At 47.1% G+C, this 22358-nt stretch overlaps 1 protein-coding gene across 1 annotated transcript in view; it reads right to left on the bottom strand.

The window, feature by feature from the left end:
- Positions 1–22358, bottom strand: part of DNAH14 (dynein axonemal heavy chain 14) — a 605515-nt gene that overhangs the window by 556299 nt on the left and 26858 nt on the right. Inside the window, exon 4 of the mRNA XM_075925276.2 lies at positions 8116–8285. Coding sequence (XP_075781391.2) covers positions 8116–8285 — 170 coding nt within the window. The remainder of the gene's footprint in view (positions 1–8115; positions 8286–22358) is intronic.

Genomic DNA, 22358 nt, shown 5'->3' with positions numbered 1-22358 from the left:
ATTCGTCAGGGCTGGGAATGGGCACTAGGGGACTGATCACTTGAAAATTATCTGTTCTGTTCATTCCCTCTGGGGCACCACTGTTAAAAGACAGGGTACAAGGCTAGAAAGACCTATAGTCTGACCCAGTGTGGTCATTCTGATATTCTTATGAAGGAAAGCAGCACCTTGGCTAGACTCTAACACTACCCCAATAAATTCTATCCTCTTTAAAGGTGAGAGGAAATACTTTTTCTGATCAACAGACCCAGTGCCTTGAAAGCTGAATGGATGAAAGTTACACGGGATAATAACTGAATCCTGAAATGGCTTCAAACAAGTCAGTCACCCAGGCACAGAGAGACTTGGATTCCTAACCTTCTCAGGAATGCAACTACCACCATAAAACATTCTGTGTAAAAAAAAAAAAAAGCCAGGCACTGTTGACAAGGCAAAGAGCAGCCCTAAGAACGGGTAATAAGACAATGGGAACCTGAAATTTCTTCTGTCGCCTTGGAATCTCACCACCTTTAAGTTTAAGGTGGAATATCAGTTTCCAGAGAAGAGATAATGAAAGCCAGTGCGGCCCCACAAAACTATCTATTTTAGATATCATTTGAGATGATGCAGGTCTAAAATTGTTCTGAAATCTCCCCGTGCTTTCAGAATTAAAAAATTGTAGGAATGGAATTCCATTCCTCTTTGATATTGAGCAAACTCTTCTATAATTCCCACCTGCATGATAAATTGAGCCTCCTGGAGAAGGAGCTCCTTGTGAGAATGGTCCCTGAAGAGGGGAGGATAATGGGAAAGAGGAGAAAGAAACAAATGGAAAGATCCATCCAACAACCACTGTGTAAGACCTAATGGTACAAAGTAACTTGGGACCAGGCACCAAAGAAATGGGACAAACATCTCCAGCAACCGCATAAGCCTCAGCTGTAGTCAGTGCTTAACAATCCAGGAGCCATGGAGAGTTGCTGGATCATAAGTCTGTGAGAGGTCAGACAGTGCCAGACTCAACTGACGGGTGGTGGTTAGTACCAGTGCTGATGATACTAAGATCTGAGATGGTACTAGAAAGTATCAGACCAAAGATGTCACACTACCCTTCGTATTGAGTAGAGCCTGAAGAAGATTTTTAGGCTATTGTCTTTGCTTAAGACACAAAAAGCGGCTTTTTGGTTTAGAGCAACTTTCAGGTGTTAGTTATTTGTGAAAGAACCCAGAGATGGATAGCACTTCCAGTCTCTCATGACAAATAGTTCCCACTTTCTCATGTTTTTGAGAGCATGAATGAAGGTGAGCACTTTTGGAAGGAGCTGTTTGAAATCTTACTATATATCAGGAAGTCTTGAATCAGAAGATGGTCTTATTGTCCTCTTTTTAAAGGCACAACAAATGTCAAATCTTTCTCCTAAAGCGAACTTCCCACAACCACAATAAGCAGAAGGTGCAGCAGTCAGTGTTAGAGACAGATACCCCGCAAGAGGGGTATTGCTAAAAATGATACTACTACTTATTTACAAACAAACTTCTCAAGATGAGAGAAAAAGACTATGACAGGACAGAGGAAAACTAATTTATAGTCACTGACAATGAGAAAGAATTAAAGAGGGCTGTGGCTGCTCCACCCTTCAAATACTTGCCAGAAGGTACAGGGCACATGCTCTACAGAACGCTCTGTTAAGTACAATAGGGGCATACACTCCTGAAGCGAAAGAAGAAGTTACTCACCCTGTGAAGTAACGATTGTTCTTCGAGATGTGCCCCATGGGTGCTCCACTCCAGGTATCAGAGCCGTGGTCCGCCGGACCATGCATGCGTGGCTGCCCGAGGCGGCGTTCGCGCCTTTGAAGTGTTGCGTGCAGTCCGGCTTGCTCAATTCCTCTCAGCCGCTCCCTGAAACAAGAAGAATGAAAAATTCCAGAGCGGGGAGCAAGGGCAGGTCGTGGAGCACCCATGGGGCACATCTCGAAGAACAATCGTTACTTCACAGGGTGAGTAACTTCTTCTTCTTAGAGTGGCCCCGTGGATGCTCCACTCCAGGTGACTTCGGAGCAGTACTCGAACACTTGAGCACTCCGGAATTAATGTTTTTGGATATGCGAAAGAACTGCCGTAGCCACAAAGGAATCGGTAGCAAATTGGTTTACTACACCATAATGCCTCATAAAGGTAGAATGAGAGGATCATGTTGCTGCTCGACAAATGTCTCGAAATGGAACACCTCTAAGAAAAGCTGTAGTCGTGGCTACTGCTCTCATAGAATGGGCCTTAGGAGAGCACACAAGAGGTTTGTTACGTATGGAGTAGCAGGTTGTAATACACGAGACTATTAATCTCGCAATCCGTTGGGAAGTGATGGGTTGTCCCTTGGTTTGATCCGCTAACGACACTATTAGACGGTCCGATTTCCTAAAGTGTCAGGTTCTTTCAATATAAAAAGCTAATGCCCTCCTCACATCGAGTGTGTGCAGCACTGCGTCTTCCCTTGAAGCATGAGGCTTGGGATAGAAACAGGGAAGAACAACTGGCTCGTTTATGTGGAAATCCGAACAAACTTTTGGAACAAATGCTGGATGAGATCTCAAAGTCACTGACTCCTTAGTAAAAATCGTGTAAGGAGGTGACGACATGAACGCAGCTATTTCACTCACTCTGCGGGTTGATATAATGGCAAGCAGAAAAAGCAATTTTGTGGTCAGAAGCTGTAATGGTATCGTAGCTAAGGCTTCAAAGGGGGAGCGTGTCAGGGAATCCAGAACAAAGTCTAAATTCCAGGAAGGTGGTGGTGGTCGCCGTGATGGGTTGAGGTTTGTAAGTCCTTTTAGGAACCTCCTTGTGATGGGATGAGCAAATACAGAAAACCCATCCTAACCCTGATGAAAAGCACTAATTGCTGCTAGATGCACTCACAGCGAGGCTATTGCAAGACCCATGTCGTGGAGGTGCAAAATGTAATCAAGTATCTGGGATATTTTTGTCACATGAGCGTCCCTGACATCACTGCCACACCACGCTTCAAATCTGGTCCAGTTGGCGAGGTAGGTCCTTCGAGTAGACTCTTTTCTGCTGTGTACTAATACTTGTTTGACTATCTGTGAGCATGAGCATTCGACCGGGTTGAACCAGCGAGCATCCATGCTGTGAGATGTAAGGTCTTGGGTTTCTGATGACAAAGGGAGCCGTTGTCTTGAGTCAAGAGGTTTGGAAGCAGAGGAAGGGTGTACGGTGTCCTGATGGACATCTGGTGGAGTATTGAATACCAAGGCTGCCGTGGCCAAGTTGGAGCTATGAGGATTACTCGAGCCCTTTCCATAATGATCTTTTCCAGGATTTTGGGAACTAGGACAATCGGGGGAAAGGCGTATAGTAATGACATTCCCCAATTGCGAAGAAAAGCATCTCCTAAGGAGTGACGTCCGATCCCTGCCCTGGAGCAATAATTGGGGCACTTGGCGTTGGCCGCCGTAGCAAACAGGTCTATCGAGGGGAACCCCCATTGGGTGAAAATATAATGCAGAATGTCCGTGCGAAGTTCCCATTCATGGTCGTGGGGAAACAGCCTGCTGAGTGAGTCCGCAACAGTATTCTGGACACCTGGCAAGTAGGTGGTTGTCAGGATGGTATTGATACGGATACACCATTTCCACAAGCGCATCGCCTCTATACAGAGGGATCGGGATCGAGCTCCTCCCTGTCTGTTCACATAGTACATGGTGGCAATATTGTCCGTAAGGATTCTGATGGTCGTATTCCTTGTATGGGACTGAAAATGCTGACATGCGTGACGCACTGCTCTTAACTCAAGAATGTTGATGTGTAAGAGCATTTCCTGCGTAGACCAGCGAACTTGAACCGTCATGTCGTCCATATGCGCTCCCCAGCCAGTAAGGGACGCATCCGTTGTTATTTGCTTCGACGGTTGTGGGCAGTGAAAGGGAATGCCCACCGTAAGATTGGTCGGCTTGGTCCATCATTGCAGGGATTGTCGTACATGTGGTGGTATCACCACCACCTTGTGAATGCTGTCTCTTACTGGAGTATATACTGTAGCCAGCCAGTGTTGGAGGCAGCGAAAATGTAACCTTGCGTTTTGGACAACAGTTGTCAAGGCAGCCATGTGTCCTAGTAGTTGTAACGACACTCTGACTAGAATCGTTGGGGCATGTGTCAACGTGTGAATAAGATCTCGAATGGTGGCAAAACGTTCAGCAGGTAAGCAAGCACGCGCTGTTTTCGAGTCGAGCCTTGCCCCTATGAAAATCAGATCTTGTGTCGGTTCTGGCGAGGATTTCTGCATGTTTATGAGGAGACTCAGAGAGTGAAAGACCCAAGAGGCTGTTGTCACCATGTGTTCGGCTTCTGAATACGTTAGGCCTCTTATGAGGCAATCATCCAAGTATGGGAAAATTGTCACTCCCAGTCTGCACAAGTGGGCAGCCACTACCACTAAGGTTTTCGTGAAAACTCTGGGTGTGCATGCCAAACCGAAAGATAGTACTCTGTATTGGAAATGTTCTCAGCCTAGCTGGAAACGGAGAAAACGCCTGTGTGCCACATGGATTGCTATGTGGAAGTAGGCATCTTGCAGGTCGAGGACTGCAAACCAGTCCCCCTTGTTCAACGATGGGATGATGGCATTTAGGGTCACCATCTTGAAACAGTATTTCCTGAGATAGTGGTTTAACCTGCATAGGTCCAAAATGGGTCTCCATCCTCCTGTCTTCTTCGGGCTAAGGAAGTACCGGGAATAAAATCCTTTCCCCCGAAACTGACTTGGTACCCTCTCTATTGCGCTGATATTCAGAAGGTGCTGAACTTCTTGCTTCAGCAAATGCTTGTGAGAGGGGGTAGGAGGGGTGGTAGGGGGAATGGATAGAAAGGGGATGGAGAGACCAGATTGTACCACTTCCAGTACCCACTTGTCCGCGGTGATATTGGACCAGTGAAGATGGTACTGTTTTAAGCGATGGTGAAACAGATGTAAAGAATTTTGTGGTACGTTGAACGTGGGAGTCGTGCTTGCATCCTCGACAGAAAAGTCAAATCTGCTGCTTTTGAGCAGGTTGACTGGACGAATGGTTCGGTTGAGATCTCTTACATTGAGGACGCTGTCAGAAACGCTGATTGTCTTGGGTACGCGGTTGATTCTTATTGAACGCATAATCGTATCTTCGTTGGTAAGGATAGTAGCGCTTACGCTTATAAGGAGGTGTGTACATTCCCAAGGTACGTAAAGTGGTACGTGAGTCTTTGTCAGAATTGAGAACTTCGTCGGTGTTACTAGCAAAGAGCTTTTGCTTATCAAAGGGTAGGTCTTCAACTTTATTTTGAAGCTCCCGTGGGGCTCCTGCAGATGATAACCAGGAAGACCGTCTCATTGCGACCCCCGTAGCCGTGGCCTGTGCAGCTGTGTCGGCCACATCCATGGCCATCTGCAAAGTAGTATTACGGGCTATATATCCCTCTTGGACTATGGCCTTTAGCAAGGGTTTCTTGGCATCAGGGAGATATTGTAGTAGCTCTGTAAATTTCGAGTAATTATCAAAATTGTGATTAGAAAGGTGGGCCATATAGTTTGCGATTCGTAACAATAACGTAGCCGAGGAGTAAACCTTTCTTCCAAAAACGTCCAATTTTTTATTATCCTTGTCTTGGAATGTATTTTTATATTGGGGAGCTTTAAGCTCTACGTTGTACCACATCAACAACAAGGGAATTGGGTTGAGGATGGTTGAAAAGGAAATCTAGTCCTTTAGCAGGTACAAAATATTTTCTATCAACTCTCTTACTAGTCGGGGCAGCCGATGTAGGGGTCTGCCATATTTCGTTTGCCACTTCCATGATGGCCTCATCAATAGGAAGGGCGATCTTTGCCCACTGTTGTTGCCGTAGATTTTTTAAAAGACAATGTTTCTTTACTGGTACATCCATTAATTGTCTCTCCTGTGTGTTCGCGACTCTCTTGAACAGATCCTGGAACTGCTTCAGGTCATCCAAGGGAGGGGCATCTTCTGGAATCACTGCCTCATCTGGAGAAGAGGAGGAACAGTCGGCTGGGGGAATGTGTGGTTGAGGATCTTCTGCATCGGACAATTGGCCCTCTTCTGGTTCCGAATGATCCTGATGGATGGTTAAGTTTTCTGAAGGAGGCGAAGAAAACAATTGTTGTGGATGGTCAGGTAAGTGCGCATTGGGTAATGGACAAGTACATGAAGAGCCTCTATAGGATAGGGTAGCATGGCCAGGGTGGGGGCGGTCATAATCATCCCTGCAGTAGCAGCCATAGCAGTGGTCTGACCGCACTGGCAAAGAATATCTGGAAGATCTTGAACTGCGGATGTAGTAGACCCGACATGGTGACCGTCTCGGTGATCTGTGCCTTGGTGACCTCCTGGGGGAGCGAGAACGCGATAGAGAGCGTCTTGATTCTATATAAACTGTGTCCCCCCGTGAGGGTCTTTTAAGTAGCTGGTAAGAAGGCGAGAGGCTATAGTCCCGGTGCCATCGGTATCTGGGTGGAGAAGGAGACGGTCCCAGGGAGAAGGTAGGCGATGGTGACAAAGCCCTGTAGATTTCTTTCCCTGCAGCTTTACAAGGCAAAGAAGCCTTGTCAATTTCAGCTGCTGGTGGAGAGCTCGGTGCTGAACCTGGCTGTGGTGCCGATGGAGAGCCACATGGGGGCAGTGTTGGCGGTGCCGAGGATAAGCCCGGTGCCGGCAGATCAGAGCATGCCTGCGGTGCCACTTGGGACGTTTGCTGGCTCGGCACCGGGGGGCCAGCTAGCGCAACCGTTGGCGGTGCCGGCTTGCGCGCTCCCGCTGATGTCGGCTTATGCACTATTGCCAGAGCCGGTGCCGCTGTCACTTGCAGTCCTGGCTCAGGCGATCTCCTCATCCTAGGAGCCCGTTGATGCCCTGGGGCAGGTACCCCTGATGATTTGTCAGGGCATTTGACTTTGGTGGTGGCAGGGAGGGATTGCGCTGGGAATGGCTTAGATTTTTTACTAATGGTCGTCCCAGGAGACGTTGCCTGCTGTTTCTGAGCTGCTATGCCAGAGGCAGGTACGGCATCGGACTCCAGCACCTTGCCATAAAGGATGAGTTTGAGGTGCAAGTCTCGATCCCTATGAGCCCTCGCCGTTAACTTGCTGCAGTGAGTGCACTTCTGGGGGACATGCGTCTCACCCAGGCACCTCACACAAGAATCATGACCGTCCGATACCGGCATAAGGTCCCAGCAGACGGAGCATTTTTTAAAACCGGGGGATCCCGGCATGGTGAATTAAGGAGGAGGGAGAAATTGAGTAGTCTCTCCTCCGCTTGTCTCTTTAACTGGCTGTGAGATCCAGTCCGTTTCCCCTCTTTTTTTTTTTTTTTTTTAAACAGATAGTCGCAGTCTGAGGGAAACTTTCCTTCTTTCTTCTTCTGTTTTCTCTTTTTTTTTAAACTAGAAACCAACAAGAACTAAATAACTAATCAGGCTCTGAACTATTTACAAATATGAAGGCTTCTTTGAAAAAGCCGTTGTGAAGTGAAACTGACAAGCAGGAGCTCTCGTCCACGACCGAGAGCGGCTGAGAGGAACTGAGCAAGCCGGACCGCGTGCAATACTTCAAAGGCATGAACACTGCCTCGGGCAGCCACTCATGCGCGGTCCGGCGGACCACAGCTCTGATAGCTCTCCGATTCGCGGCGCCGGGATGGGACCCGACACCTGGAGTGGAGCACCCATGGGGCCACTCGAAGAAGAATACACATACGCAAACACTCAAAGAAATAGGTCCATTACTTGATAATTCCAAGATGTATCATACTCCTAATAAATAAGTAAAAACTTAATCCAATTCCATTACAAAAATTTGTGCAGAGGCAGAATGAATATTAATATTTCACTCCTTGTATACAGGACAAGTGCTTTACAACCAATATATTATGCCAAATACTAACAGCACATCCAGACTTAAATAGCTTAAATTTAATAATAGAGCAAGTTCGAATGTGACTGCACTTGAAATAGAAGTACCCGTGATTTGTAGCCCTCTTGTCACAAATGCACAGGAGGCAATTTTTTATTTTCACCATAGTAATTATACAAAGCACATTTTAAGCTTAATTTTATCATACTTACCTTCTCTATCTATGGTAAAAGAAGCTGATATGCCAGTAACATGCTGAACTCCTTCATGAACAAGAATCATAGAAAGTTTTTTTCCAGGGTCACGCTTCAACTCTGAGAATATAATTCTCTCACACTGAGACATTTCAGGACTCTCCCTTTCTTTTCTTGAGAGTCTAGAACTGAAGAAAACTTTTCTAAATAAATATTTTAATATTTAAATAGAGAAAAGAATAGTTAACAAGAAGAAAACATTTATGCAATTTTTCACATTTATAATTAAGGCTCAACTCCTCCTAGCATGAAATTAAAAGGTAATTCTCTATGAAGGGAAGAGGAAGTTACTCACCCTGTGCAGTAACGACGTTTCTTCGAGGTGTATGTCCCCGTGGGTGCTCCACTTGAGGTGTCGGGCTCATCCCAGCACCGCAGGTCAGAGAGTCATGAGACATGATCCAGCCTGACCGTGCATGCATGGGGCACGTGCTGCTCATGCTGTTTACTAGCTTGCGCTGAGTCCGGCTTCCCACCAGTTCCTCCGAACCGGATCACTTCTGAAAAACACATAGATAAACTCCAAAGAGGGGAGTAGGGCGGGTCGTGGAGCACCCACGGGGACATACACCTTGAAGAAACGTCTTTATTGCACAGGGTGAGTAACTTCCTCTTCTTCTTTGGTGGTGTCCCTGTGCGTGCTCCACTTGCGGTGAGTACAGAGCAGTAGCCTCATCTGCGGAGGAAGGATCGGAATTAAGATCTGTCTGCTGTGGACAGCACCGCAGAGGCCAGTGCTGATTCTCGAGCAATCGTGTTGTTGGCATAATGCTTAGCAAAAGTCATGTCCGAAGACCATGTCGCCGTACAGCGAATGTCTTGGATTGAGACTCCTTTGAGAAAGGCTAGAGAAGTGACCGCTGCTTTAGTGGAATGAGCCATAATAGGTGTTGGTATGGACTTATTCCGTAAAGTATAGCAAGTGGTAATACATTTTGGATGTGTCTACGTTGGCACCCTTTTCCGGAAAAGGGATGCTAATGAGACCAGTTGGAATTGCAAATGCCGCGGGGGATTTAAATATCCCCCGCGGCATTTGCATGAACATGACTGCCGCTTTTTCCAGCTCGGGGTTTTGCCGGAGAAAAGCGCCAGTCTAGACAGGATCTTGCGGAAAATAAACCCTTTTCCGCAAGATCCCTTATTCCTACTTTCAAGGGAATAAGGGATCTTGCGGAAAAGGGTTTATTTTCCACAAGATCCTGTCTAGACTGGCGCTTTTCTCCGGCAAAACCCCGAGCCAGAAAAAAGCGGCAGCCATGTTCATGCAAATGCCGCGGGGGATATTTAAATCCCCCGCGGCATTTGCAATTCCGACTGGTCTCATTAGCATCCCTTTTCCGGAAAAGGGTGCCAATGTAGACACAGCCTTTATGATTATTTTACATATTTGCTGCAAAGACAACGGTTGGCCTTTGCATCTTCCGTCAGAGCACAGGAAAAGCTACTGGGATCGTCGAAATGATCGAGTCCGATCCAGATAAAAAGCGAGCACCCTGCGTGTGTTTAAGGTATATATACGGGCTTCATGTGCCGTTGCATGTGGTTTGGGAGAGAAAATGGAGAGTATTATCGGTTAATTGATATGGAATTCCGAATTCACTTTCAGCAGAAATTTTGGGTGAGCCCGTAGTATTACCCCTTGGTTGGTGAACAGGGTATATGGAGGAGTGGCCAAAAGAGCTGCCAATTCTCCAACTCGTCTATCCGACATTATGGCTAGAAGGAATACCACTTTCATAGTGAGACTCTGAATGTCACATGTGGCTAGAGACTCAAGGGTGGATATATAAGTGTGTCCAAAACAAACTCTAGATCCCACAAAATAGGCAGTTTCCTGTGCAGAGGGTGTAAGTTCATTAAACTCTTAAGGAAACGGTAAGTCATCAGGTGAAAATAATTGAAAAGCCTTCAATTGATTGTCTAAATGCAGAAATCGCTGAAAGGTGGACTTTAATAGATGAAAGACCCAGTTTAGAGCGGTGTAGATGAAGGGCATAATCCAGAATGCAGTGAATTGGAGTGGACATCACATCAAAACCATTGGCCATACACCAGGAATGGAATGGATGCCACTTGTAAAGGTAAGTCTTTCGTGTGGAGTCATGTCTGCTATAAAGTAAATATTTGTTTCATGTCTTGTGAGCAAAGTGCTTCTGTGCTATGGAACTAGCTAGGAACCATGCCATGAGGTGCATTCGGTCATGAACATCCCTGGCTGCATGAGCAAATCTGGTCGTTTGGGTAACGGGTATGGTGGTTGTCGAGACATTTGCAGCAGAAGAGTGAGCCAGGTCTGTCTGGGCCAGAACTGGGCTATTAGTCTCACCGTGGCCTTTTCGTCGATTATCTTCTCCAGTACTCTCGGGAGAAATGCAACAGGAGGGAAGGCATAGAGAAGATGATGATGAGTCCAGCTTATCAGGAATGCATCCCCCAGAGATGCAGACTGGCCCAGACTGGCTCTGGAACAGTATCTGGGACATTTGGCGTTGTGATGTGTGGCAAATAAGTCTATACTGGGGTGTCCCCAGAGTTGGAATATGGAAAAAACACTTTGTGGTTGAGTTCCCACTCATGCTGGGAAAACATGTATCTGCTCAAGGCATCTGCAATGGAATTGTCTTTGCCCGGTAGGTACGTTGCTATGAGAGTGATTTTGTGACTGACACTCCAATTCCATAGCTTTGTGGCTTCTGCACATAGGGATCTTGATTGGGTCCCTTGATCGGAGAAGACCTGAACCATCTGATAACAGATCCTGGGAAGGAATGTCTTGCATGCATTGAACACTGCCCTGAGTTCTAGTAGATTGATGTGCTGCAGGGCTTCCACAGCATTCCATTGGCCTTGAGCGAATTCACCCTCGCAATGGACTCCCCATCCTAGGAGGGAAGCGTCTGAAGTAACCTGGACAGTGGGATGCAGACGGTGGAAAGGAACCTCGGAGAGCATGTTGGTTGGAGAATTCCACCTTGCCAGGGATCATTTAATTGTCTATGGCAATGTTACTAACCTGTGTATGTCTCAATTGCCCAGACAATATATGGAGAGCAGCCAATGCTGCAGACACCTGAGGCGTAGTCTGGCGTGCTGTACTACATACGTTGTCACTGCCAAGTGTCCCAAGAGTTGGAGGCAGGTAAGTATTGACACTCTTGGGCTGAGGGACAGAGTCTGTGTGAGGTCCTGAATTCTGTGAAACCTTTCTGGAGGAAGATAGGCCTGGGCCGTTGCAGAATCTAATCATGCCCCAATGAACATGAGGGATCTTTGAAGTACGAGCGAGGACTTCAGAACATTCAATACAAGGCCCAGGTCCATGAATAAGTGTCTCGTGACTTGAGCCTTGATAAGGCAATTGTCTAGATATGGGAAGATCATAATGCCTTAATGATGAAGATATGCCGCCACCACCGCGAGGGTCTTTGAGAAAACTCTGGGTGCGGAGGAGAGGCCAAACGGAAAGACTTTGTACTGAAAATGCTGTGTGCCTACGACAAACCTCAGGAAACGTTTGTGTGCCGGGTTGTGGAGGCAGGAAAAGGAAATAAGGAAATTTGTGTGCAGTCATCTTGGTCTTGTTAACAAGAGAGCAAGAGCCAAGCTAAGTCTGTGGCCTGACAACGCGAGATCTGTAATTAGACGCTGTCTTTGCCTCTCGCCTCCATATGGAAATAAGGATAAAATGCTGACTCTAGCAGGGACCTTGAAATAAGGAGCATCTGGGTAGAACTAAAATAACTGTTAGCCATTGGTGGTTGTAATGGGAAGGAGACTAATTGTTATTGTTATTATTGTAACCGTTCTGCCGGGTAGGCCTGGCAGTAACCAGGGCTAGGTTCAATATCTTGGGGCCATCATACATAGAACTGGCTCAAGCCCCCACCCAGTAATCTGGGAAATTCACACACCCCTGGGCGCCTCTGAGAGGCAATGCTTCCCCACTCGCAATCACTGAGTCTGAGTGTAGGAAAGAAACATTTAATGAAACAGAAAAAGAAGTCATACGGCATTAACTTGGGGAAAACACCACAAACAGTTCATAACCCCAAACATGAGCCAAACCCCCACCCCAGCCAAGAATCGCCTGAAGTCCAAAACAGTCCGACACCCCAAAAGTCTCTGTCCCTGGTCCATGCCACCCAGAGTCCCAAAGTTCACCGCAGGGTTTCACCTCCCAACCTGGGTAGAAATGGGGGTGGGGGGATAGATAGGGGGCACCTTATACGAAACTCCACCACGCTCCACCAGCTGTCTCATTCCACACCTCTGGACACTCCGCTGGACACCTGCCACCGCTCCACGCCACGCTGCTGATGGCCGCTCCTCGCCTGCCACTGCTCCACGCCACGCCGCTGGTCACTGCTCCTCGCCTGCCGCCACTCCACGCCACGCCGCTGATGGCCGCTTCTCACCTGCCACTGCTCCACACCACGCCGCTGATGGCCACCCCTCACCTGCCGCCACTCCACGCCACTGGTCACCGCTCATCACCTGTCGCCGCTCCACACCACACCGCTGGTTGCCACCACTTCACTGGCTGCAATAGGTCTAGCACTCAGCCAAACCAGTGATTTCAGCTCTCAGTGATTCCAACTCATTAGCCACCAGCTGGACTAGCAAATGAATCCAGCTTTCACTGGACTAGCAAAAGAAAAGACTCTTCAGGGAGTCTGCTTAAGGTCTGTCCTTAAAACAAAGGGGGAAAGGTACAGGCTGGGCCAGTCTTATAGCTCACACCTGGCAGGTGTGAAGCAGGCTGACTCAAACCTTTTAACCCTTTCCCCCAGCTCTGTTCACTCAACTCTGGAAGGGGGGAGGCTTGTTCTTCTGAGACCTCTTACCATGATGGTGGTGTCTCTCCTGCAAGCACTGATGGCATGTTTTACAGTTCCCACATTTAGGGGTAGCATGATTAATTACCCCCACAACAGTCCCAAATTATATAGAATTCTCCACATTCCATTCCAACACTGACCTTCCATCAGCCCTGGCTGAATGGGATTTTTACATAGCCACACCTCAGATTCTCTCCTGAGCAGTATTTACATGTCAACAGTTAACAGTTAATTACCTTGCAGAGCTAAACAACTGTAGTGGGCACACCCACCCCTCCTTTTAGCTGGCTGACAGCAAGCAGCAGTTCAGCCCCTGCTTACATTATATCTTAGCATACCACATCGCTTGCAGAAACCACCTTCATGACCGTTGGTCCTATTCTAGTAGGTCTCATCCGCTCGATCCGCCGGAGTCTGTCTTCACATGCTCGGGATAGACAAGTCACTATCTCACCGAAGGTCGATGACCCGACGGCTACTCTCAACCTGGTTTAGCCAGCCTGTCGAAGCTGTTGCCCGGGGTGTGGCCGCTGCACATGCTACAGCTACTAGGAGCCACAGGTGAGAGTTGAGTGACAAGTGGGGACCAAAGGTGGACGAGCTGCCCTAAAAGGACACGACATGCCCGTACATCGGAGGTGCTACCCCTCCCTGAACACCCCATACACCCCAAAGACATGAAAGATGCCCTGGTCAACCACTGCGCCCAGCCCATCTCCAACCGTCTCGACATTAGTCCTGCCATTGGAGTAAGATGGAATCTGGGAAGAGAGAGTGAGGCTGACTATGTGCACCTCTCCCTCACTTTAATCCAATTCACGCGCAAGTCTTGACATCTCGACATCTCCTAAGTCCTGTGGCGACGGGCGAGCGACGAAGCAGCAGGTGTGGATACACTGGGAGCTGTAGCCGCGGACCTGCACACAGGCGGCTCAGGTCTAATGGTCGTCTTCTTGCTGGTGGAAGCAACAGCTGGATTCGGCGTCTACCTGAGTGACTGAGCAGCCCTCTTTAGGATTGCACTGCTCACCTCCGTAGTAAGAGGAAGGGGCTAGAAAAGGTGCCCTAAACATTGTTTGCTTCATAGAACCCTGGCCAGCTTACCGCGGCTGGAGGGGATCCCATCTCATGCGGTCGAACAATAAAATTTCGAACAAAATGCAAGGTGACACCACTCACTATTGGCACATGGAACGTACGCACGCTTCAGGACAACCCTTCAGCAGACCGACCAGAAAGAAGAACAGCCCTGGTCGCCAGAGAGCTCACAAGATTTAACATCGATATTGCGGCACTGTGTGAAACTCGTCTAGCAAATGAAGGTCAGCTCATGGAAACAGGAGGTGGTTACACATTCTTCTGGCGTGGATGCAGCAGTGACGAACGTCGTGAATCTGGAGTTGGCTTTGCGGTTAAGAATCATCTCGTCCGCAAACTTGCCAGTCTTCCCAAGGGCGTGAATGACCGACTCATGACACTGCATCTTCCACTACCGAGAGGAAAGCAAGCCACACTGATCAGCGCTTACGCGCCCACAATGACGAATCCGGATGAAGTAAAGGACAAGTTTTATGAAGATCTCGATGCCCTACTCTCATCCGTGAAGCGCACTGACAGGCTGATTCTACTTGGCGATTTCAACGCGAGAGTAGGATCTGATCACACTGCCTGGGATGGCGTCATTGGAAAAAATGGAATCGGTAAATGTAACAGCAATGGCCTACTATTACTGAAGACATGTGCGGCTCATGATTTGATCATCACCAATACCATCTTCCGCCTGCCCACTCGCAAAAAGACGTCCTGGATGCACCCACGCTCTAAGCACTGGCATCTCATTGATTATGTCATTGTGCGGAGGAAAGACAGACAGGATGTAAGGGTGACCAAGGCCATGCCGAGTGCTGACTGTTGGACTGACCACAGACTTATCATCTCCAAATTAAGCTTTCACATCAAGCCAAAGAAACATCCGCAGGGAAACAAAGCTGTGATGAAAAAGATCAATGTCAGTAGACTGAAGAACCCCAACACAGCAACTTTACTAGCAGAAGATCTTGGCAACCAACTTTTAGAGCTGCAATTAGAGGAAAATGCTGAGAAGGACTGGGAACGCTTCCGGGATATTGTGCACTCTTCTGCACTAAAGGTTCTTGGACCCTCACACAGGAAACAGCAGGACTGGTTTGATGAAAACGATGAAGAGATCAAGGCCATACTTGCTGAAAAGCATCGCCTTCACCGTGCTCACCAGAATGGCCCATCGTCAACAGCTAAGAAAAATGCCTTCAACAACATTCGCAGGATCGTACAGAACAAGCTTCGTAATATGCAGGACTCCTGGTTGAGTGCCAAAGCAGATGAAATCCAGAAGTTTTCTGATAGAAACGATGCCAAACGGTTCTATGAAGCCCTTAGATCCTTGTATGGACCTCAGCCCTCAGGGAGTTCCCCTCTACTGGACTCAGATGGTGCAACTCTCATTACTGAGAAGGCTCTGATTTTACAGCGTTGGGCTGAGCACTTCCAATCCGTACTGAACCGCCCATCTTCCATCAATAACGAGGCGATAGATAGAATGCCCCAGGTGGATATCAACCACAGCCAGGATGTCTCACCATCAGAGACTGAAACCTTACAGGCCATTAGCCAGCTGTCCAGTGGCAAGGCCCCAGGATCTGATGCGATTCCAGCGGAAGTCTATAAGGGTGGTGGTGCAGTGCTTGTCAACAAACTCACTCAGCTGTTCCAGTCCTTCTGGAATCAAGGATCTATTCCTCAGGAACTGAAAGACGCATCTATCGTACACCTCTACAAGAGGAAAGGAAATCGACAAGTTTGCGATAATCATAGAGGAATATCACTGCTTTCCATCGCAGGTAAGATCCTTGCACGAGTGTTGCTGAATCGTCTGATTAACCACCTGGAACAGGGTTTATTACCCGAGACACAGTGCGGCTTCTGCAAAGAGCGTGGCACGGTGGATATGATCTTCGCAGCCCGACAGCTTCAAGAGAAGTGTCAAGAGCAGAATCGTGAACTGTACACCACCTTCGTGGATCTCACCAAGGCTTTTGGCACTGTCAGTCGCGAAGGTCTGTGGCGCATCATGTCGAAGTTTGGGTGCCCTGACAGATTCATCTTGATGGTACGTCAGTTCCACGATGGCATGACGGCTCGTGTTTTGGATGATGGAGAAGCTTCAGAGGCCTTTCCCGTCACAAACGGCGTCAAGCAAGGGTGTGTGCTGGCACCGACCCTGTTCAGCATAATGTTTTCAGCCATGCTGTCAGACGCCTTTCAGAACAGTTCCCTGGGAATCAGACTGAGATACAGGACCGATGGGAAACTGTTTAACCTGCGAAGACTCCAGGCTGTCACCAAGATAAAGGAGACTGTGTTACGAGATCTCCTTTTTGCTGATGACTGCGCCCTGAATGCTGGATCAGAGCAGGAAATGCAAGCCAGCATGGACAAATTTGCAGCAGCATGCGACAACTTCGGCCTTCTCATCAACACAAAGAAAACCGAAGTGATGCACCAGCCAGCTCCAAAAGCTCAGCATCAAGTGCCCACCATCATAGTGAAGGGACAAAAGCTGCAAGCAGTGGACCAATTTACATATCTTGGCAGCACCCTCTCCCGCTCAGTGACAATTGACATCGAGGTCAACTGCAGAGTCGCCAAGGCAAGCTCTGCATTCGGCAGACTGTTGACCAAAGTGTGGGACCGCCGTGGAATAAGCCTTGCTACAAAGCTTAAAGTCTATCGAGCAGTAGTATTAACTACCCTGATGTACGCCAGTGAGACTTGGACTGTATACAGGAGGCACGCTAGGCAACTGAACCACTTCCACACGATTTGCCTCCGTAGACTTCTGAGGATCCGGTGGCAGGATAAGGTGCCAGACACAGAAGTCCTTTCTAGAGTAGGTCTGCCATCAGTTTACACCCTGCTGATGAAAGCTCAGACACGCTGGGCAGGCCATGTTGCAAGGATGCCAGATCATCGCATCCCTAAACAGCTCTTCTATGGTGTGTTGTAAGCAAAACTCGTGAAGTCATTCTGCCGCTCTACTCTGCACTAGTTAGGCCTCAGCTGGAGTACTGTGTCCAGTTCTGGGCGCCACATTTCAAGAAAGATGTGGAGAAATTGGAAAGGGTACAGAGAAGAGCGACAAGAATGATTAAAGGTTTAGAGAACATGACCTATGAAGCCAGGCTTCACGAACTGGGCTTGTTTAGTTTGGAAAAAAGAAGATTAAGGGGGGACATGATAGCGGTTTTCAAATATCTAAAAGGGTGTCACAAGGAGGAAGGCAAAAATTTGTTCCTCTTGGTTTCTGAGGACAGGACAAGGAGTAATGGGCTTAAAGTGCAGCAGGGGAGGTTTAGATTGGACATTAGGAAAAAATTCCTAACTGTCAGGGTGGTCAAATATTGGAATAAATTGCCAAGGGAGGTGGTGGAATCTCCCTCTCTGGAGATATTTAAGAACAGGTTAGATAGACATCTGTCAGGGATGGTGTAGACGGAGCTTGATCCTGCCTTGAGGGCGGGGGGCTGGACTCGATGACCTCTCGAGGTCCCTTCCAGTCCTATTATTCTATGATTCTATGATTCTATGGTGAGCTGTTTCAAGGGAAGCGATCGCACGGGGGACAAAAGAAGCGATACAAAGATACGCTTAAAGCCTCTCTCAAGTCCCTGGATATTGACACGACCTCCTGGGAGACCCTGGCACAAGACCGATCAACATGGCACACGCTGATCTACCAAGGCTGTCAAACATCTGAAGCCAGAAGGACAACCATAGCACAAGAGAAGCGAGCACTCCGTAAAGCCAGAGTTGCAAAAGCTGCAACAGTGGTGCCCACACATGTCTGCCCGACATGTGGTAGAACATTCCGTGCCCGTATCGGCCTTATCAGCCATTTGCGGACACACCATGAACAGTCCATAACCCGTTAGATGTCAAGGTCCTCTTCGAATACGATGGACGAACAACAACAACAACATTATATCTAATGGATAGTATATAAACTGCTTCATAATTGCTTGTATTCGAAGATCTGCCTGGGGGGGGACCTCCACCTCCCGCCGCCCCCCCCCCCCCCCCCCCCCCCCGAACCAGTTTTTCCCTTGCTGCAGCTCGTAATAAAACTGCCTCTGGCTACCTTTTGCTTACAAACACAGAATAAGGACAATGTTTTCTTCCACAATTTGGTGCCGTGACTCGGATGGCAATGCCCGATTGAAGACAGTGATAGCAGCTGCAGACCATCCCCCTTCACTCCCAGGGCACCAAACGAGAGGTAAAAGACCTTTTGAAATCTCTACTGGGGAGTAGAAGAGGACTGCCTGTAAGGTCGTCTGCTTCTTGTGGGCTCACGCCATCTGAACTTCTTGAATCTGCAACAAGGTCAGATGCAAAGCGATTCTGGGGAGGTTGTTTTGTTACCCCCGAGTAGAGTTCGTTGTTATGGTTAGTTGTTATGCCGCCCCGGGAATGGGAAGAAAATTGTATTGCGTATGGACATAAGGCACCTAGGTTTATGCAGTGCTGGGAACTGCTGAGGTTCTGGGGGGAAATGTGTTGTTTGCCACCCCAAATATGGACGAAGTCCATAAAGAGAAATGCATCTACAAGTGGGAAAATTTTTGTGTGAAAAGCACGCTGAGTGTGAATGTAATGAGCGGAGTGTGAATGCCGCTGCCCAGGTCTCTGAGAAGTATGCTGATTCCAGCCGCACCAGGGCTCTCCTACAAGGGAGTTCTGAATGCAAGGGGGGTCAGACGAACCTCAAAACCGAGCGGATATGTGAGGGAGTGACAACTCCCCTTATTTCATGAGCTGCTGATAAGGTCTGACACTCTAGACCCAGCAGACCCCTTCTTTGAAGTGTGTAGATTTAGTTTCCTATAAGCCACTGAACAGACGGAGAATGGACAGGATACACCCCTGAATGACTAAAATGGATAGGGATCAGTCTAACTAAGCATACCCCCACACCGCCGAAAGGCACCCCTGCATACTACATGTACGTGCATCATGGTCCAAAGACCTGTAAGCATTTGACAAATTGTCAAAGAAAGAAATTAAAGCCCTGAGGAATGAGATTGAAGCTCAGAAGAGCAAAAATCCTCCCAACAGTTAGAAATGTAACTTACAAGCAGCAGTGCCTCTGTGCCAAAAGAATGCACTAGGAGTGAGAGGAAAGGATTTCTCAGCTGGCGCACCCGTATCAACTGTGCCACCTCTCCCAAATTTCGGGGGGAATTTGGCCCAACATCACTCCTCTACTCCTCTCTATGCCCAGCCCCATATGGGCTATACATCATTATAGATAGAGAGGAGGCACGAAAGATAACTTAAAAGGATCAGCTCTTCCCTATGGAAAAACGGGCTCTAGTAACAAATCTGCCCCATCCAAAGCAAAACACCGAGTTTTGAAATAGAATTAACAGCTTATGGGAAGTATTCCTCCAAATTCTCAAGGAAGGAATGCCTGCTGACCATCAAGCCATATTGGCCCTAGGCATTTTGGTTGGAAACATATACACAGAACAAAACGCAGCAGCAGGAAAGGGCTGCCAAGCAACTTCAGGAGATTCTCAAGCCCTTGTTAGCAAATAGATAACTACAGCCTCTCCGGCTGGAATCGCAGGCAACCCAAGGATGTTTCACAATGCACAAGTGGGGGCCATCCAGAAAAAAAAAACCAGTTAAAACCTTTCCCTCACAAGCTGTTATAACTGGCTTGAGGGCATGGGAGGAGGTAACCTAAAAGCCACCCTAAAGTCTACCGGTAGAAATTGAATTTGAAGATGTAATCACTAGAAGCTAAATCTGCCCTAACAAGGAGACACATTCTGCAACATAAATCTCCTTACAGAGCATGGGCAAGTGACCCACCCCAGAGTCAGCAGCATAGATCAACTGCTTACAAGTAGGAATAAGAGATCCTCCGGAAAAGGGCTTTATTCCGGAGGATCGCGCCAGTCTGGATGCTCTTTTCCAGCTCTTCCCCAAGCCGGAAAAAAAGCGGCGGCCATGTTTATTTAAATCCCGCGGGGGATATTTAAATCCCCCGCGGATTTCCCTATTCCAAAGTTAGAAATTAGCATGCCTCTTCCGAAGAAGGGGCCAGTCTAGACGTAGCCCATGTGTTCACTCTTTTTTTTAATTGTATCCTTTGGTATATATGGTTGTGACTATTTTCTTTCACTATTTGATCTGAGGAAGTGGGTCTGGCCCACGAAAGCTCATCATCTAATAAACCATCTTGTTAGTCTTTAAAGTGCTACATAGTCCTGCATTTTGCTTCAGCTACACCAGACTAACACGGCTACATTTCTATTGCTTTAAAAATGACACCTCGTTTCTTTGTAGCCTCTTTCTTAAGCAGCGCGCAAACCATCTAGGCAAAGAAACAATCAAATGTAAACATCTGGCTACAGACACTGTGTTAAATCTGCTAAAGGAAAATAAGAAATTCTATTGACACTTAACTGGTTAACTGTATAAAAAAATGAAATTTATACATTCAATCCTTAAGGTTAAATTTACTCTTTAAGAAAACAAATCATTGTTTTAAGAATCCAAGCCATGAAACTTCATTGTGTCTCTGTTCAAGGCTGAGTTGATAACACTTTTGGCTTGCTTTCAGATCCAACATTGTGTGTGGGTGCAGACTGCCTGTCTGCTCAGGAGGCGTGTAGGGCCTGCTGTCCCACCCCTTTGAATGAGCCTGTAACATTGAATATAATTCTTTTCAGGAAAATAAAAGCTTTTTGCTTGCTGGAACGGTAACTGGCCAACCAACATCCTGTGCTAAGGAAAAGCATTATAGCTTCACACATTAAGCCTGATCTATGGTACAAGAAGGAAATCAAGGCATGCCACCTTTAACTTAATAATTAAACAAGTAATTCACTCAAACCCTCTGAAGTTGGTGTGAAAAATAAAAGCATACCATTAGGTAACAACAGGCTGATCAAATTAACAAAGAACATCTGTAAAAAAAAAAGTATTTTAAGTTATAATGTACCACCCCAACAGGGGTAGAAATGTTTTCTTGTCTTTCAAATCATCAGAAAGTGTTGGTGCCAGCTGAAGAAAAACAACAACAACAACAAACAACCATGGTTCTGTGTCATGACATAATAAATTTTTCTTCTGTCCAAGTTTGTCTTGTGTGTCTTAATTGTAATATGTAATGCAAATGTTGTTGTGTATAAAAATAGTTTTTTAATGAAGGATAATTTAAGTAAAGCAGAAGCATGAATTTAAACCAACACAATTAATAATTAGGCCCAATCAATTGGCAACTCTAAACTTAGTCAATTGGCAACTTAAAAATTTAGTAAAAGGATAATAGTTTGGTAATTGTTTAGGCTAGGAGAATGTTAACAATGTCTCCACAGGTGAACAAAAAAGGAACTGGAAGAAAGCAAGGAGTGCATCACGTGAACAAAAGGATGGAAGACGGGTATCAGCTCCCTCCCCCCCCAGATTGGTTTTGCTTTAATGGCCACACAAATGAAATATTTAGCTCCGGGGCCGGGAGGGGGGCAGTAGAGTTTCCCTGGTGTTGGCCAGAGTGGCCACCAGGGAAACCTGGGGAGGGCTAGCCTCCCACTAGTTCGAATTAAGGGGCTACACACCCCTTAATTCGAACTAGCTAGTTCGAACTAGGCTTAATCCTTAATTAAATTCGAACTAACAGAGCGCTAGTGTAGTGCCTATGAAAGTTAGTTTGAACTAACGTCCGTTAGTTCGAACTAACTTTGTAGTGTAGACATACCCTTAGGGATGGAGTTGAATAGTGTTTGCCAAATTATGTGGGAAGTTTCGATTATAACATTCATAATAGTGCTGGTGCTGTACCGGCTCTTCCAGAGTAAATTAAAACCCCTGAATCTATTGTATTTAACCTGGCGGGTTAAGGAGAACCCCAAAGTCAAGAGAAAGGAACTATAAAGGAAACTAAGGCAGTCCATGGTATCTTGCTGAGAACTGACAAACTCAAATCTCAAATCATTAGGCCAGCCTAAGAAGCATACACTACAGCAGTTACTGTAACTCTGGTTCCCCTGGCAACCACATTCCAAAGGGCCTCACTTTGATAAGGCCAGTACCAAACAACCAAACAACCGTGCGGGATTGTTTTTACGGTTTGCTTTATTCCTAGGAAATAATCTTAGTTCCAAAGGAGCCAGCTGGCTTTTAGCTCAGAGAATAGAGACTCTTATGTCCATCAGCGAAAGACCACTCTAAAAAGACCTTTACCAAGTTTTGCTAACCACCAACACCGCTGTGAAGTGGCAAGAACTGACTTTTGGTCAATGCTTCTCACTG

This window comes from Pelodiscus sinensis, chromosome 3 (assembly GCF_052426305.1).
Source record: "Pelodiscus sinensis isolate ZL-2025 chromosome 3, ASM5242630v1, whole genome shotgun sequence".
Lineage (NCBI taxonomy): Eukaryota > Metazoa > Chordata > Testudines > Trionychidae > Pelodiscus > Pelodiscus sinensis.
This window is presented reverse-complemented; position numbering and strand designations above follow the sequence as displayed.